Below are 18,434 nucleotides of genomic sequence, written 5' to 3' on the forward strand. Positions count from 1 at the left end.
TATGGGTTTTGTTCCTTTATTTTTGTCGAAGGAAGGGATGACACCCTTATTTTGGCTTGCCTTCACGTCTTGTGAATTCTTGCTCTTAAGAAACCAAGTCATTCAGTTAATTTCCCCTCGCCATTACTATTTTTGGTTTCCATTTACAGCCCCAAAAAGGCTTTCTAGGTGCCACCCAGAGAGCCGAGATGCCTCGCGCACGAGTCGGGGCGCCAATCAAGGACTTCAGTGGGTGCCACTCGAGATAATCTATGCCTATGAATACGGCACTAACTCCACCCATTCCATCCCACACTCTCACACATCATCAGTGTTGAGAAACCCTTCACCTGCAGTTTGCGTTTTTGTGTTTCTGTGTTTTGCATTTAGGGTTTGAAGCCCCAAATAGGGGCACCACCCTAGACTAACTGTGCCTATTTATAGGCCACTCTCTCATTCATTCCTCACGCCTGATCCTTCAATCCGTCACTCCCACTCTCTTCATCAATCTTCTGCACTCTCTCTCTTCCATCATCTCTCTCTCTCCTCTCCTACCACCATCTCCACACTCTTGGTGTCAGCCTTCATCTCGAGTTGGCTGCGTTTATGGTGGCAATGTGCTCCTCTTCAGCTGTATCCATCCTCCATTGTTGGTGACAGCATCATCTCTGCTCCTACTCCTTGCGTTTGGAGTCCACACTCTCTTGGCATCAGCATCCACCTTATCTGGTGTCATCCTCCACCCTTCTGGCGGCTCCACCTTCTTGCATTTGGCTGCCAAGGAGATTCCTCACCATCAGGTGTCTCTGTCCAGCAGGTGTCACCTTCATCCGAGGCAGTTACACCTTGCATTTGGTTCCTACCTGCTTCCCACCCTTCTGACATCACTCCACAGCTGGTGTTTCACTCCCAGAGGCTGTCTTCATCTGTGGTTTTAGCATCTGGCTCATCCTCACCACTTGGCATCACTCCCAGCAGCTGGCATCACCTCATCAGGCTTGTGTTTGCAGACGGAGGCTTCATCAGCTGTCTCTCTGCTCGTAGGTACCACTCTTCATCCCTGCGTTTGTAGATTCAGAGGCTCCTCACCCTTCGATAACAGTCTCCCAGCTCCAAGTGTCACCTCCTCATCTTGCATTTGCAAACTCAGAGGCTTCTTCGGCACTCTTCCTGCACTCCAGGGTTTCCTTTGTGCTATGGCACCCTTCTATCAAATTCACTTCATCAGCATGATTCATCTTTCATCATCTTCTCTGTTTCTTTTCTCTCTTAGTGTTTGCCGTACACACACTGTGTTTTCCCCCGCAAACCCTACTGTCTCTTTGGTCACTTAGTCATTTTGACATGGTATCAAAGCCGGAGGTGCTCAAAGAGCCACAAAGATCCTCCTCATCAAAGAAGACAAAGACCGGTGGCGAGTTCAACATCAACATTTGATTTCTCTATCATTTCCGCTACACATTGGGAGATATCCTTTTTCTCCCTCCCACCCTCCCTTCTCGAGTTTGCCACACCCGTACCATGGCGTCTCCACCCACAAATTGCCCTTTTACTAGGTGCTACTACTGCGGCATGAACGGTCATCCCCCCGAAGACTGACTTTGGCCTTTGCTCCCCAACCCTCCAGAGTATATGCATCTTCCACCAGGCACTCCTTGTGCCACCTCTCCTTTCTGGGCCACAGAGATCGTTCTACATCGGCTATCAGTGTATTATCCTCAAGGCAATAAGCCGCAACCAACACGCACTAAGTCCTTTCGAGCACAAGGAGGCTCTAAGACCTTACCAGGCAATAAGCCCTCTTGGAGACCACCCTACTGCGCGGAGGTTTCCCCCACCTATTTCCAGGTCCAGTGGCTTCCACAGCCCACATCTCCTCCACAATCTACTCCACTAAGAGTCCGCGACTGTTTCCCCCCCCCTTGGCTCATCCTAAGCCTCCTGCCCCACCCTCTTCCACTCAAGTTCAAGAGGCTACTTCTGGGTGCTTTCCGACTACTTCTTCCGAGCCCCAGATACCTTCTTCGGCACAACCAATAGCACTTTCTTTGTCATCTGATGCTTCGCAATCCGTGAGCCATGGGTGGTTGGATTCCCTTTCTCTCTCAGCCTAGGATTCAAAGGGGGATTTTCTTACTTCGCCCTCAAAGGGGGCTTCTAGTTCTTCTTCGGCTTCAATGGGGGCTCCTACTTCTACTCCTTTCAATTTAGAGAGAGACCCTATGTGCCATGAAGTTCTCCACACACCACAGTGGCTCTTCTTTGAGCAATCATTTCCTCTCCTCATAACCAAGATCTAGAGGATCTACCTAGATCAAGGCCCTTGGATCTTCAGCAGTGACTTTGTGACTAAACCTTCGTATTCCTTTCAGCATGGAATCACGGAACTAGTGACTTCTCTCTCGCGGTTGAGTTTCGGGTTCTACAGCTCATCCAGTCTCCTAACTATCTTCAAAGGTCTCCTTTCAAGTGGTATTCTCAGCTTCCAGGGCAGATCTTCTTTGTCCCTTGGTCAGCATGGAGCCTATTCCTGAGATCGAGTATAGGCATATCCTTATGGTTCTCGGCACTACACAAAGTCCGACATTCCTCCTATGCATTGCATGATTTCATCATCTTTGTACTAGGGCACTTGGGCAAGTGAACAATTTTCCCACGAGGGACACTGTCCAAGTGGCACCTGTTGCATGAGCATTCTTCAACACATAGCATTCCATCTCCACCTCGCTCTTCTCTTGTTCCCCTTTTTGGGCCTAAGGGGGGGTGTTAAGAAACCCTTCACCCGCAGTTTGCGTTTTTGCGTTTCTACATTTTGCGTTTAGGGTTTGCAGCCCCAAAAAGGGACACCACCCTAGACTAACTGTGCCTATTTATAGGCCACTCTCTCATTCATTCCTCATGCCTGATCCTTTGGTCCGTCACTCCCATTCTCTCTTCGTCAGTCTTCTAACACCCTCTCTCTTCCATCATCTCTCTCCTCTCCTCTCCTACCACCATCTCCACACTCTCCTGGTGCCAGTCTTCATCTCTAGTTGGCTGCGTTTATGGTGGCCGTGTGCTCCTCTTCAACTCGCGTCCATCCTCCATTGTTGGTGACAGCATCTTTTGTGCTCCTACAGCTTGCGTTTGAAACCCACACTCTCTTGACGTCAACATCCACCCTATTTGGCGTCATCATCCACCTTTTTGGTGGCTCCACTTTCTTATGTTTGGCTGCCCAGGAGGTTCCTCACCATCTGGCGTCTGTCTCCAGCAGAAGTCACCTTCATTAGAGACAATTGCACTTTGCATTTGGTTCTAGCTGCTTCCCATCCTTCTAACATCACTCCACAACTGGCATTTTACTCCCAGAGGTTGTCTTCATTTGCGTTTTTAACATCTAGCTCATCCTCACCACCTGGCATCACTCCTAGTAGCTAGTGTCACCTCATCAAGCTTGCGTTTGCAGACGGAGGCTTCATCGGCTGTCTCCCTGCTCGTAGGTACCACTCTTCATCCCTGTGTTTGCAGATTCAGAGGCTCCTCACCCTTCGATGGTGGCAGTCTCCCTGCTCCAAGCGACACCTCCTCATTCTGCGTTTGCAGCCTCAAAAGCTTCTTCGGCACTTCCTGCACTCTAGGGCTTCCTTTGTGCTACGGCACCCTTGTATCAAATTCACTTCATCAACATGATTCGTCTTTCATCATCTTCTGTGTTTCTTTTCTCTCTCAATGTTTGCCGTACACATTGTGTTTTCCCCCGCAAACCCTACTGTCTCTCTAGTCACTTAGTCACTTTGACAATCAGTCACTCTTTTGGCATTTTGTCGCTCTCTTCACATTCCTCTCTTCTCTCTCCAACCTCTCCATTGCTATTAACACCCCTAACGAGGACATTATAGTTCGTGGCCAGCTCCCACCATCCCCATCTCTCCTGCTGCCAAGCACCCTATCTTCATCACCCTCAGGCTTGCGTTTATGGTGGTAGACCTTCTCTCTCCTACTCGCAACCTCACTCCACAGTTGGCATAAGCTTTGGTAGCTCCAAGCATTTGCATTTGGGGTTTTTTGGCCTACACAAGCTGTGTTTATCCCTCTAGTGACTGCTCCTCCATCGAACATCAACTCTGCTCCACCTAGCATCATCTTTCTGTCTGTGTTTGGCAGTTCCTCCATCTGCCGTCAACACTCCTTTAGTGTCATCTTCAAATTTGCATTTTGCAAACTAGAGGCTCTTGCTTCATCTAGCAACCTTCATCATCATCGGCCCATTAGCTGTCTAGTGGCATTTTGCTATCCAAGCCCCTTTCCGATATCGACAACAACTCCAATAGGTACCTACCATCCCAAGAGTCTGCATTTGCAATTCTTGCTCCACCAGAGGTTGGGCTTCGTCATCAAACAAGCCGTCCTGTTGATCCTCATCTTTCGAACTACACATTCATAGCATGTGATCATTGTCTTTCACTCCAATGGCCTGAGAATACTGTGTTCTGCTCCCTTGACAATTATCCTTCACCTTCACCATTTGTCTTCAATATCCTACCGCCAAAGAATTGTGTTTCTCTCCCTTCATTGTGTAGATTGCCTATAGAAGCTAGCACATGATTCAAACAACACTATGCAGTTATCTTCAGAGTTTTGGCTCCGCTATATGAACTTGATTCACTCGGCATGATTCAAAGATTCATCATTCATCTTCTTCTCTTCTATGTTTTCTGAGTTTCTCCTCTCTCAGTATTTGTCTTATGCAAAATACATTTCCCCCTATAAACCCTACTATCACTCTAGTTTGCTTTCATAGCAATCATATTCTAACACTTACCACCTCCCTTACAAAGAAGAGGCAACCAAACCCCTCTCTAAGTAAGAGTACATAGAAAACTTCTTGTGGATTTGATCATGGAACCTTGTGTAACGCAAGAACTAACACTCAAAACTTATTGAAGGTCGGCAATCGGGGCAACAAGATAATGTGTTGAATGAAATAAAAGTATTTTTCAGGAAGTTGTTCAAAAAGAATGTAACTTGATTGTCATTGGACTTTGATGAGCCAATAGTGGCAAACTCAATGAGTAACCACCAATATTCAACCAACTTGAATTTCAAATCATCCTCTTCCTTAATGGAAAGCTCCTAAAGCTCAAAATCAAGATTGACAAGTCAGGTGCGATCTTGCGCTGCATAACAGTCAGTGAGATGACTCCAACGCTTAAATGCAAGGGAAAAATACTTAACTCAAAGTGGAACTCAGGAAGCAACCCCTCTATTAACTCAAAATTGGTTGTCACATTGTCGGTTCTCCATTGACAAATGTGCTCAGGGTGAGCCAAGGATCCAACATAAGCTCAAGACCAACTACTAGGTCCCAAAGTCCCTAAGATTCAAGCACTTATTGCATGAAGTTCAACCAAGTAGTAAATGATTCAACCCATTCAAACAAGTCTCATCCTAATGCAAGGTCTTATACCTGAATTTCACTCACAACTTCAACACTTCGATTTTCATCATCTAAGCGTTGGGCACATCTAGTCGACTGTTATGCAACTCACAATCATACACAATAAATTAGCCTTAACCATGAGCTTCAACCATTCAAAATCACTAAAAAGGATGTGATTTGACTATCAAGTTCAATGAGTATCAATGATTGCTCGCTGAATTTGCCACCACTAGCTTACCCAAGTTAGCTTATAACCAAGTCAGTTTGTTCATGCACAAATTACCATCAAGATATTTCAATTTCATTCAACAAGTCATATACCGACCCTAGTTATCCACCTTCTATGAGTTTTAGTGTCAACTACTGCATTACACTTGAATGTTCAATATATTTCATAAGAAACCTAAATATTTAGAGGGGCCCTTGATTTCCCAAAAGGTGATGCAAGGTGGTGGAAAGAACAAAATCAAGACTGAGTCAAGTACTAAGGAGCAAAGTAACTCCCCTTCAAGATTGAAACCGGGTTGGCAAAATGTTCCCAAAAAGTATAGGTACTGTTAGCATTGCCAAAAGACGCCATTTTGATTACAAGTGTCACTCAATGGCCAAGGGCAATCCGCCTAAGTCTAGGCCCTCTTCCCCACCTAGGAACTTGAGCACATAAGGCTACGGCCCTTCAACTCCCCCTCCATGGCCAAGAGGGGGTCGTCCTCCACCCCACTAGGGTAGAACCACTATTCACATGGCAACAACACCATCTACCCCGGTACACCCGAGGGATTATCTCATTGGTCCACCAATGCCACTATTTTGAACTTCAATCCTTAGGTCTTTGTTGTCGCCCTTGAGGATAGACTTGATGAGTCTCCATCTATTTCTAAGTTGCCATCTACATCAAGTACATAGCCAAAAGCAGTTAAGCCCACTTTCCCTAGAGGGATTATCTCATTGGTCCACCAATGCCACTATTTTGAACTTCAATCCTTAGGTCTTTGTTGTCGCCCTTGAGGATAGACTTGATGAGTCTCCATCTATTTCTAAGTTGCCATCTACATCAAGTACATAGCCAAAAGCAGTTAAGCCCACTTTCCCTAGAGATCCTCTAATTCATCAAATCGTGGAGCCTTCTTCTAGTTTAGATATCGACAACACTGATCATGTACCCATCACACCTGCTTGTTGAGCTAAAAATGCATTAGCTTTACTTAAACAACCCCAAAACATGCTTAATTAATGAAGGAACCTTGTTTATTTAAAAGAAATGCGATCCTAGAGAGTTTCTGTGCCCCATTAGCACAAGCCCACTACGGGCCCAAACTTTCTATAAATATGTATGCTGCCTTCCATTCAGCCCACAATCTCATTTTTGCAGATTTCAGGTGTTTCAGCTTGCTGCCCATGCCCCGTTCGCGGAGGACATCTCAGCCAAAGCTGTCCATTGCTGTCTCCATCAGTTGGCGCTTGATTTCCAGCCCTCTTCACACAATTTGCAGGTGATTCCAGTCAGGCGACTGCTGTTCCTATGCAGACCTGCTGTTGTATAGCCTGCCACATCATCACAGCCCTGTGTTTGCTTCCTGCAGGCTGTTGCCTAGCTGCTGTAGGTGTCGCCTTGCAGTTTTCTCTCTCCTCCAGCAGTCGCCAGTTGCTATAGGCTGTCACCAGGCTATTCTGCCTGCGTTTGGCAGTTTCCTCTCCTACAGGCTATCCTACCTACGTTTTTAGTCTCTCTCTCTCCTACAGGCTGTTCTACCTGCGTTTTTAGTCTCTCTCCCTGCAGTCTGCGTTTTTAGTCTTTCTCTCTCCTGCATGTTGTCCTGCTTGCATTTTTAGTCTTTCTCTCACATGTTGCTTGTGTTTTTAGTCTTTCTCTCTCCTCACTGCTATATACATCAGATCCAACTTCTCACTGTTGCATTTGCTGGTGTTTGACATCCGGAGACTGCCTTGCTGCAAATCGGGATCCGTTCAGAGTACGACATACTCTCCAACTCATTACCCCTCCCTTGATCCTTGAGATACAGGAGTTCGAGGTACAGTATTCATTCATTGCATAGTGTGTTTGCTGCATGAGCATCGTATATTCAGTAGTCATATCACTTCATTCATTCACTGTGTTCATTGTCTCTGAGTTATCCTAACCCTAATTGTGTTCTTTTGTTGTTACCACGCCACCATCCTTCTTCATCACATGGATACCTCATCACCTATTTTTCCTCGTCATCGACACCCTGAGTGGATGGGTTAGCTTGTACTGTTTTGTGATGTGTTGGGTGTACCCTCCCTACTCCCGTCTTCTAGGTCACTTTTACTCAATCGACCGCATCCCATCAAATTTACTTCATTTATTCAAAAAAAAAAAAAAAAAATCCATATAGTTCCATCCGCTTTTGTAGGGCTTGGTAGGCCATTGGGCAGCCAACGTGCACCCTTTGTCCGATGCCCTATCCTCTCTGGGGTGACTACTTGGATTCCCTTAGTAAGATAGCCATCGCCTCTGTAGTCTTAGTAGGCCACTAGGCAGCCGACGTGCACCCTTTGTCCAATGCCTTGGCTGCTTTGGGGTGGGATGCCTTGGGGTACATAAACATCACAATGGCTTGCCTAACCTTTCAGCTCAGTTTTGGGCCTGAGAGAGGGTGTTGAGCTAAAATATGCATTACTTGCTGATTAGCCTCTTAAACAGCCTCAAAACACACTAAAAATGCTCTTTTAGAGTAAACCCTAAAATGGGAAGCGGTTCGAGAGAGTTCAGTGGAAACCCTAAAACGGGGAGCGGTTCGAGAGTGTTTAGTAGAAACCCTAATTTTTGGGGCGCCCTTCCACATCTATAAATAGACAAGCTGCCCCCATTCAGCCATCATCCTTGTTTGCAAGTTACGCCAGCCCACACACCCTCTGTTGCTGTTGGCGCCCAGTTTCCAGCCTGCAGTCCACCTCCATCTGCTGTCCAACCATCATCGACTGCAACCACATTATCTTCAGCCTGTCCATTGCTGTAGGCGACAACTCTCAGCTACTGGCAATTGCTTCAGACTGTCCCAGACTGTTGTTCAACCTGCTGTCCATCATCTCCAAGGTCAGCCAGCTTGCGTTTTCAACATTGCAGGCCCTGACACTTTCAGACACTGTTTCAACCTGCTGTTTACAGCAGACTGTGCACAGTTTCCAACCTCCGATCGGTGGTACACTGCTGCGTTTACCAGTTTCCAGCCTCCAGACTACTGCATTTTGGTGACCAGCCTGCTGTCATTCACTACTCAGCACTCCTACACTCCGACTGGTGGTCATAGACTTGCGATCCGTCTTCGGTGGACATCACACTCCGACTGGTAGTCACATACTTAGGATCCGTCTTCGGTGGACGTCACACTCCAACATTGCTCTACCCTTGAGCACACTGTACACTCTCAAATTCATTTACAACATTCATTCACTTCAGAATTGTGTTCTCTCTCTCCCTTCTTCTGTTTGTGTTTGAGTTTTGAGTTTTGCGTTTAGGGTTTGAGTTTTTGAGTTTTGCGATTAGGGTTTGAGTTTTGCCCTCTGTGTCTGTGTCTGTCTCTTTGTGTTTTTGTCATGGTCGTACACTCTGTGTGTCCTCAGTGCAAACCCTAGCAATTTCCTTCACAGTGTCTACCGCATTTTGCTGATTGCATGCTGCGCCTACCTACCATGTCAATAGATCATTAGCGTTTTGTTGTTTCTGCCCCAATTTGCCAGTCCGTTCGCTAATCCGGCCATCATTAGAGCTATGTTTGCTATTGCCTAACACTTCTCAAGGCTATCTCCTATGTTTCGGGATCTATACAAAGGACGACACTCTCTCCACCTCATACTCTCTAACCCATTTCTAGAGACGAGTTCACGGGTCAGTATTTCACCTTTGCATACTATGTTTACTGCATTGAGCATCATACATAATTCAAAATTCATTCATTCATTCATTATCTTCTTCAATGTTGATTGTCTTTGTGTTACCCTAATCCTACTTGTGTTCTTTATCAATCTATGCTTTGTCGTACAATTGTATGTCTTATTTATAGACAAGTATTTCCTTTACAGCATTCGTGGGCTGTGCACCACCAGTCATGGTGTGGGTTACATTGTTAGTGTCTATTTTTACGTCATCGGCTAACATCTTTACTAGCTGGCCTGATATTTAATATACCATTATTACTTATCTAATCTAGAGCCTATTTATAGTCTATCGCTCCCTCCTCCAATTATCTATGCATACATCATTGTTGTGGGTTCGATTGGAGAGAGGGAGCTCATGCCCACAACCATCAACTCACAATCGGTTTGGTACTATCTCTTGTCTTGGTATATGGATTCTGTTTCCTGAGCATCTCTATTCCCAGTTCTTTTGTAGTGTTCTTCTTTCTTCACAATGTTTTACTTCCCTCTTACATTTGTGCAATCTATTACAGCAGATTCTCACGCTTCCATTGTTGCACCCTATTCTAACAAATTGTACCCATTTTCTTACCATGCACTCATCTCTATTTCTCTTGTTCTATTTGTCCTCATTCAATTTTTTGGTTACTTGTTATTTTATAGTGAAGCCTATAGCGAGAGCAGAAGATTGTAGCATCAAGACTCCACAATTTGACGAACAGCCACCACCAATTGGCGAGCAACAACAAGCACGCAGCTTTACAACCATCGAATAGTAGTATGGCAAGAGGGATTCTAGCCACAAGCAAAATAGCAACAAAACATGAGATGCAAGAACGTTCAACAATATGCAATTCAATTAACGTAGTCTAAACATATTTAAGGAGATGGAGGACCGCAAAAAACAAAATAATCCCAGCAATTACAAAAGTGCTCCAAGAATTGAGAAAGTACTGACACATGGCATGCATGCTACACTCTCCTCCATTGAGAGACTGCCAACATTAATCACGATTGTAAGACACTCGCACAATCACACAAGAATCTACTATTGGATTGTCTACTATGAGATGAAAAAACTTTTAACTTCTAGATTTATCAACTCAAACTTCCGACTCAACACTTGAAAATTCTCGTGTGATCTTGTGCCTTGGTTGTGCTCCCTATGATGATGAGATCATCCACATACGAGGATGATCGAAGTGATTCATCCCATCCTCACCATGTAGTACAAGTTGGATTCTACAATCTCTTTAACCCATATTCTAGAAAGAAACTATCTATATATCGATCCCAAGCTTAGGATGTTTGGACCCATCATAGTATCCTCTAATCCCAACACACTATCTTATATCTCTTGAAGAAACCGATTCCAAAAGATTGACTTCAATCCATGTAGTAAACGAGTCATTGACAATGGGCAGCCAAGGTAGTCCTATGGTGTTAGTACAAATGTCTCTAGCTTCCAAGCTAATCCCTTAGTAAGAAACCTAAGTTTCTTCTTGTTCAAGGTCCCATAAATCTTGTCAAGCAACCTTGTTAGTTGCGTCCAACCTCAATGTCTCCCACACGTATATAGGTTCAATCTAGCCAAGCCCAAGCCAAGACATTCCCTCAGTGTCACAAATGCATCAGCCACAAATTGCTTGCACAGCATTTCAAACTCTAGATAGCTGCATTTCATCGGTTTTGCCTAACTCAAGCACTACTTTCCACCAAAAATGGCCCAAGAAATTACTCAAACAAGCTTGCCCTCGAGTACCTAGATATGACTCAATCTCATGCTTTGTGAACTCTCTATCATCCTCTTGGCATCACAAACAAAACAATTTTCAAAAAGAATTACCTTCTTCATCCAAAAATCTCACAAGTATACCATGCAACTTATCTTCAAAGAAGACTTTGAACACGTATGCCGTCCCTAAGATTTTTCTTCTTCATCAACAAGATGAACCCACAAATGCTTCAATTATCTACTTCATGCTGCGCATTCTTTCTACTGTGCATGTAATCGAAGCTTCAAACTAGTGCAATGACTTGCATGTCGTCCTTCAAGGTGCAGCTCCATCCTTTCTTCACGATCTTCTTTGACCGCTTTAATTCTTTCTAGTATCACTTTGCTTCGAATAACTCAAAAGAATAAACACTAAATCCCCAACCAAAGTTTGGTCTTTGTAATCCCTTTGCACAACAAGCCTTATAACAAGGCTTGCTCTCAAAGACAGTCAATACCAGTTCTGTAGATCCTAACAATTGCATTAATTAAACAATCCATTTGAGCTTCTCAAGCTAAGATACAAAACTTGTGTCAACAAGGCATGCTTCACACAATCGGTGGTCTGCACTTACTCACAAATTTGTGATTGTGTGCCAACCAACTTTGTGATCTCTCACTCTGATCTAAACCTTCTACCAGACTTTTGAACAAAAAATCCATATCTAGCCTAAAATCCTGATATCAAAATACAACTTGGCAAAAAGTAAGATTTTCTTGCTGATATCGCATTCCCAAAACACATGGATTCTACAGCAATCAGGAACTCAGAGGCTCCAATTATCTACATGAAGAAAGACTTGCCTTACTTAAGCAGCCGCCAAAACCTGCCCTAGCAAGGTTTTTACCATGAGTAACACATGGACAGCTGCAATAGACAACAATTACTGTAAATATATGCGCATCTGTTGGCAGGTATATTCATTCTTCTGATGATAAAAGAATGTCCAACCAACAGACTAACCAGAAAGTCTGCAAGGCGATTTCTGTGTCATCAAAGCAATCTAAGACGCCACCCTCCCACATTCTCTGAACTCCAGCATCGTTTTGTATCTCTATAGACAAAGGCTCTCTCTGCATGGCCACAGTTGCACAAAGCAGGTCGAAATCCAAAACAGGCAGGCTGTCATCGGAGGATTTACTGTTTCCCTTATCCCACTGATGCAATGTGGATATACGGCTTTGATGCCAGTTACTGCCTTTGCTGTCGATGACAATGCGAGCCGGATTAGGGCTTGATGCTACGCCAGTTGGGTGAATCGACGGCTGCACACTGCGGTCACGATCGGGCGAAAGAGCGCACGAATTGTCTGCCACCAAGGGCTCCTGTTCTTCCATGGAAGCGCGCTATCAGGGAAGAGCAGTTTGCTCCGAGCAGAACATATGGCTTTTTGGCTGAGGAGGCCAGGCTGGCACGAAGATCACTGCGCCAGAGCATGTGCCAAAGCTCAACTTCACCTCTTTTGAAACAGAGACTGGGCTGACAGAAAGCTCTCCTGCTCTCTTCTCTATCTGCAGATAGAAAAGCCTGCTGTCACTGTGATTGATAGATTCGCCGTCAATTTTACCGGCGTTTCTGACGGCACCGTCAAGATCACCCTTCCAATATAGGCTAGCATTGATGGAGCTTTTCTAAGTTCTTAGATAATTCCTTGGTATTTCTTTATCTCATCTATATCTATAGTTATATTTATCTATTTAACTTATAATCCATGGATGGAATGAATGTAATGAACCTCACTCCCAAGCCTACATGGCCACCACAGAAAATTCCTAAGCCTACTACTAACAGAAGAAAATGAACCCAAAAGGTCGCACAATAAATAAAAACTTGATTTTGGAAAAGAACTTGATTTTGAATGAAATCTCTTTTCTCTTTTTTCATTAATTAAGAGAGTTTACAAAAGCGGAAGTGGCGCACAAAGTGGCCGCCACCACCTCAACAAAGGACCCGAGTAGGTAAAGGGATGGCTTCATTGCTAGGGAATAAAATTTACAAATAAAGATAAGAAGAAGTTAATGGATACACATGAGCATGAAGAAGTTAATGACACTACACATGACCATGAACTTGGCCAGCTTGATCCGACCTAACAAACCTATAAAATGGAGGAACCGTGCATACTCTTGGTTTTGCAACCATTCCTCACCAACATGCAAGTACTTTCTTCAATGCTTTCATATTTTGAATATACATTGTATACTTTGAATGATTGATGATTCATTCAATACTTTGATTTCATAATTGTTTCCCAAGTTGGCTTGATCAATCTTCATCACTTGGTTCATTAGCAGCCAGCTAAATAACTGTTTCCCAAGTTAGCTCTTCTTTATTTCACGCAAAAAAAAAAAAAAAAAAAAAACAGTAGTCTACATTAGCCACTTTAAATGTGAAGCTTAGAATAAATCGATAGATTTTCATAGATATTAGTATGTATTACCTAGGTATGAGGATGGAGGAGCAAGCTCGTCTATAAATAGGATTCATACCAACCTCCACACCAATACTCTTCCTCGCAGGTTGAAACGGAGCTTGCTGCACACCAAAGTTCTACTCAGAAAACATAACTCATGCGTAAAACTAGAGCACTCTTGACTTCTTATTGACCCTGCTTAAGAAACCTAAAAGTAGTAATATTTTAAATGTGAAGCCCTAATGATCACGTAGACAACCTTCATATTTACATGCATATAGGTATGTCTGTAGGCATGTTAGAGAGAGAGACCTCGTGTCAGTGAGCAACATGCAGCAGTCCACGTTGATCGTGCTGCAATGCCTAAAAAGCACGAGATTACCATGTAAAAGGAATAGGATAGGCAACATAAGATCAAAAAATCATTGTAGCTTTCAACATGGACCCTTGGAAGCATACGCATGTAGCGGACAAAGGAAGGAGATAATAATGAGTATTGTAACTCATAAATTATGAAGATAAACAATGCAAGAGAACCTCAATATCATGCTAGAGCATCTGAAAGACAAAGGAAGGGATAATGATGTTGGACACCCCAATAAACAGTAGATGTTAGTAATAGTATGCACATTGGTAACTAACTCTATGTCTTTAATTAAAATTTGGGACCTAAATAACAATAGAGAAGGCAGTCGTTATTGGTTGAGATAGGCCCTTGCCTGGAAAAGACAATAAGGATGTTGTCTTCAAGAAATAAGATGATTTGTAGGAGCTACCACAGAAAACCAAAGCAGCTAATCTCTTGTGCCTCCAACGCAACTCCATAATAGATGGTTTTTCCTATTGAAAGCAAGCATAGGCAATGATACCCTTCCACCCAGTGCTCGATGCCTCAATCGATTGATCACATGGAATGCAACAGAGAGAAAGAGAGAGGAGAGAGCAAGACCTGAGATGTAACCAAAGCTTCTACCCAGTGCCAGATGCTTTAACTGATTAATCGCATCAAAGACAACAAAGAGAAAGAGAGAGGAGAGAGCAAGACCCGAGATGTAACTGAGGCAAGAAACTTCTCCAAGAAGAGTGAGACTTGAAATGCAACTAACTCTATTTTTCTAGCACTTATGTGATGACCTATTTTTTCATCAGGAAATTAGACACACAAGATGAGATGCCAATGTTACTATCAAATTTGATAGATTCATCCTACTGCAATTAGGAAATTAGACATGCAAGATGAGATGTCAATGTTACTACCGGATTTGATAGAGAGCATGGCCAATGTTAATTTACATGTGCCATCGATACTCCTATTGCTATGGATTCAAAATAAAATGATGATATCTGACCAACAACCATGTCCGCCACCTAAAGTCCTGTCCAAGCAAATGCAGTTATGTGGAGATTGAGAGAGGGAGAAGAGAGCTAGATGATAAAGAGGGAGGGGTAAATATTCACAAAGCAATACTGGAGTAGCAAACATAGTTATGTGGAGGAGCCATAGTATGTAGAGGCTGAGAGAGCGAGAAGAGAGCCAGACGATAAAGGAGGGGTAAATATTCAGAGAGAGGGAAGGCGAGAGAGAGTGTGTGTTTGACCTCACATCATGTGAGAGTTACTATTTTTGCAATAGTAACTCTCACATCATGTGAGAGTCACTCTCTCCCTCTCTCTCCTCTATCCAAATAATGGTTTATTAACTCATTAGATAATGCATATATATGTGGCCATTCCATGCAACGTAAATTGCCTTTAGCTTGCGGTTTTTTAATTATGTGGTCTCATAAGGTCAACTTCTCATCCAATTTTCTAGAAGAGGGCATCCAATGTTTTGGTTTTCCATATGCATGGGATATTGAGTTTGTCTTCACAACTTAATAGTAGAGGCTCTTGGTTTGCCTTCAACTCTTCATCCCCAAGGTTCTTGATCTTAAAATTTTTTAGAAAATTAGTATAAGTTGATTATTATGTGTGCATGGGAATCACCCCTAATGGTTTATCTATCGCTTACATTAGTTTCAAATACAGCAGTTATCACATGTGAATTAGAACTTCAACAATAGACTTACTCCAACAAATTAAATGCGATTAAAAAGCCTCCCTCCCCCCAAAAAAGGGGGAGAGACCTAAGCTAACCCTAACCCATTGACTTACCTGACCAAAACCAATATAGCATCTAAGTCATGACAATGTGACACATGCATTGCATGTTGGCCACATCCATTATAGTCCTTTTGATATCATGCTAACTCCACCTAGCTCAATACATTTTTTAAAAAGCAAAATCACTTGCAAGTTTGTCAAAAGATCCCTTATCAAGGTGTTAGGAAATGGAATGTAATATAATATTTTAGCTCATTGTCAATTTATTCTCTTTCTGGTGTTGCTAATAGCTTTTCCTTTGAGTAGGTTTTAAAGGCCACTCTAGCTCCCCCCTACTCTCAAACTTCGGCTGGTTTGTATTTAACTCTATAGGCCCTAATGCTTCATAGTATCATGCCATGTACAACAGTTCCGAAATCCAGCATGCTATGCACACCAATTCATGAGCTGCATTTCACATCAATAGAAAATCTCAATGAATAACTAGCTCTATATGTCTTTGCATTTTGTATTATTAGATTGCATTTTCTATTGTTAGATATTGGATCATAAGATATTGAAAGTGTAATTTGAAAAATAGCTCTCTCTCTCTCTCTCTCTCTCTCTCTCTCTCTCTCTCTCTCTCTCTCTCTCTCTCTCTCTCTCTCTCTCTCTCTCTCTCTCTCTCTCTCTCTCTCTCTCTCTCTCTCTCTCTCTCTCTCACACACACACACACACACACATAAATGTTGTGTGTGTGTGTATGTTGCATGCACACATATCCCACGAATGCATGCATGTACATATATTTTTCTCTTTCTCATTTCAACTTTGCATATATTTGTTTGTTCTTAGCACTCGGTAGTATTCTTCTTAGAGGATGGCACTAGCTTTGCATCCTTTGTCAAGGGAACAAATTCCACTATTGTGTAGACTATGCTTAAAATCAACAAGAGTTAGTCGAAGACACAATGCTAGCCTTCGTACTCAACAATGAACCTTTCACTTTGGTCTTCCTTCTTTTTGTTTTATAATACGTATTTATTTGCTATGTGATCCCTTGAAAGAATTCAAATCATAAAAGTTCTGATTGGTAAACTATGCATGGCATAGTAAAGACTAGGGGCACTATAAACCAACTACTTTGGTATATCTATCTTCCACAATGTAGGAGTGTCCTTGCATGCTTAATGAACATCCATTTTCTTTCAAAATTGGTGGTTTCACTACATTTCCTACATGATTTGTCTTCCTATATTCAAATGCTTTTGTGTATTGCATAACCCATTTACAAAAAATTTTGAGAAATCCAAATGTTTGCCTTATTGATAGATATGAAGGTTCGGAACCCTAATGTCACCATTGAGACATTTGATAGTGACGCTCTAGAGGTTGTGTTGTCCGCTCACGTGATGAGTTGGATGGCATCCTTGCACACAAGATTTGGTCTTTGTGACAGCAAGTTGAGTAATATTGTGTGAGCAATAGCAATATTATGGCACATCTCTAATGTGTGGTGGAACATGACAACTCTCAAAAGATTAGAATCGATGCTACATTGCAGGGCTTGTTGGACGTAGCCTCAAACATACAAAAGGACACTAGTGAGATGTATGGTGAGATGTGGGGTATGCTATGGGATGGACCCAAAGGGCCAATTGTGTGTGCCTTAGGTCGTAGGGTTGCTGCTCAAATCCTGGAAGCTTCAACTTGATAAGTTTGTGGTTGAGGTTACCAACCTCAGTTCTTATCTAGGGCATTTGAATGTTGTCACTACAAGGATTAAGAATGATACGATTGCCAAGGTGGCCACAAATGCTATGCCTAATACCATTTGTAATGTGCATCATGTTGTTGGCAGTAGTAACATGGTTGGTAGGTCTCCTAGATTTCAGTGCTAGGTTTTAGTTCACGAGGTTTCCTTTAGACATGATTTTACTTCGTGGTTCTTCTTGGGAACAATTTTGTTATTCTAGCAATTAGGTGTTTCAATTATCATTTTTTGTCCTTGTTGAAGTGTTTGAAATCCCTCTCTCTCTCTTACATATATGTTTGTATTATCCATTTGAGTGTTTAAGATCTCTCACTATCAAAACTGTGTGTGTGTGTGTGTGTGTGTGTGTGTGTGTGTGTGTGTGTGTGTGCGTGCGTGCGTGCGTGCGTGCGTGCGTGCGTGCGTGCGTGCGTGCGTGCGTGCGTGCGTGCGTGCGTGCGTGCGTGTGTGTGTGTGTGTGTGTGTGTGTGTGTGTGTGTTACGATATTCTTCTCTTTCTCATTCCACCTATGCATATCTTTTGCTCACAACCCTCAATAATATTGTTGTTGGATGGCAGTAACTTTATGTTCATTGTCAAGGGAGCCAATTCTACAATTGCATAGAGTATGGCTAAACTCAACAAGAGCTAGTCAAAAATATAATCCTAGGCTTCGAACGCAACTACGAATCTTCCAACTATGTCTTTTATCTATGCACAGTACAAATCAAAATGCTACATTTGATTGTTTTAATGCACCTCATATTTCATTGCGTAGACTGAACCAAGTTTCTTTGACACCCTCCATTCCTCAAAAAGCAAATCCTCATGATCCTCAATGAAGCTCATACTCTTCCAACATACATTGCACCTATGCATGCAAGTCCAAATCCTCATGAAGCTCATAATCTTCCATCCTTCATTACACCTATTATGCATGCAAGTCCAGATCCTCATGAAGCTCATAATCTTCCATCGTTCATTGCCCCTGTGTAAGCAAGTCCAGTGGGGGCAGTGCAACGTGTTGCCTTCTACATTTCCAAAATACCAATTTATATGCAACATATGAGAGAACAAAAATTTGATCCTAATAATGGAGGAGCTTATTC

General features: G+C 42.9%; 1 protein-coding gene across 1 annotated transcript in view; it reads right to left on the reverse strand.

Annotated features, from left to right (window-relative positions):
• Window positions 1–12,600, reverse strand: part of LOC148019698 (uncharacterized) — a 45,275-nt gene extending 32,675 nt beyond the window's left edge. Inside the window, exons 1-2 of the mRNA XM_087699836.1 lie at window positions 12,040–12,600; window positions 11,880–11,943 (exon numbers count right to left, since the gene is read on the reverse strand). Of these exons, the coding sequence (XP_087555962.1) occupies window positions 11,880–11,943; window positions 12,040–12,413 (438 nt within the window). The 5' untranslated portion in view covers window positions 12,414–12,600. The remainder of the gene's footprint in view (window positions 1–11,879; window positions 11,944–12,039) is intronic.
• Between the last annotated feature and the right edge of the window lie 5,834 nt (window positions 12,601–18,434).

Source organism: Lygodium microphyllum, chromosome 19, assembly GCF_053477565.2.
Source record: "Lygodium microphyllum isolate KBCC chromosome 19, Lygodium_microphyllum_v1.1.10, whole genome shotgun sequence".
Classification (NCBI taxonomy): domain Eukaryota; kingdom Viridiplantae; phylum Streptophyta; class Polypodiopsida; order Schizaeales; family Lygodiaceae; genus Lygodium; species Lygodium microphyllum.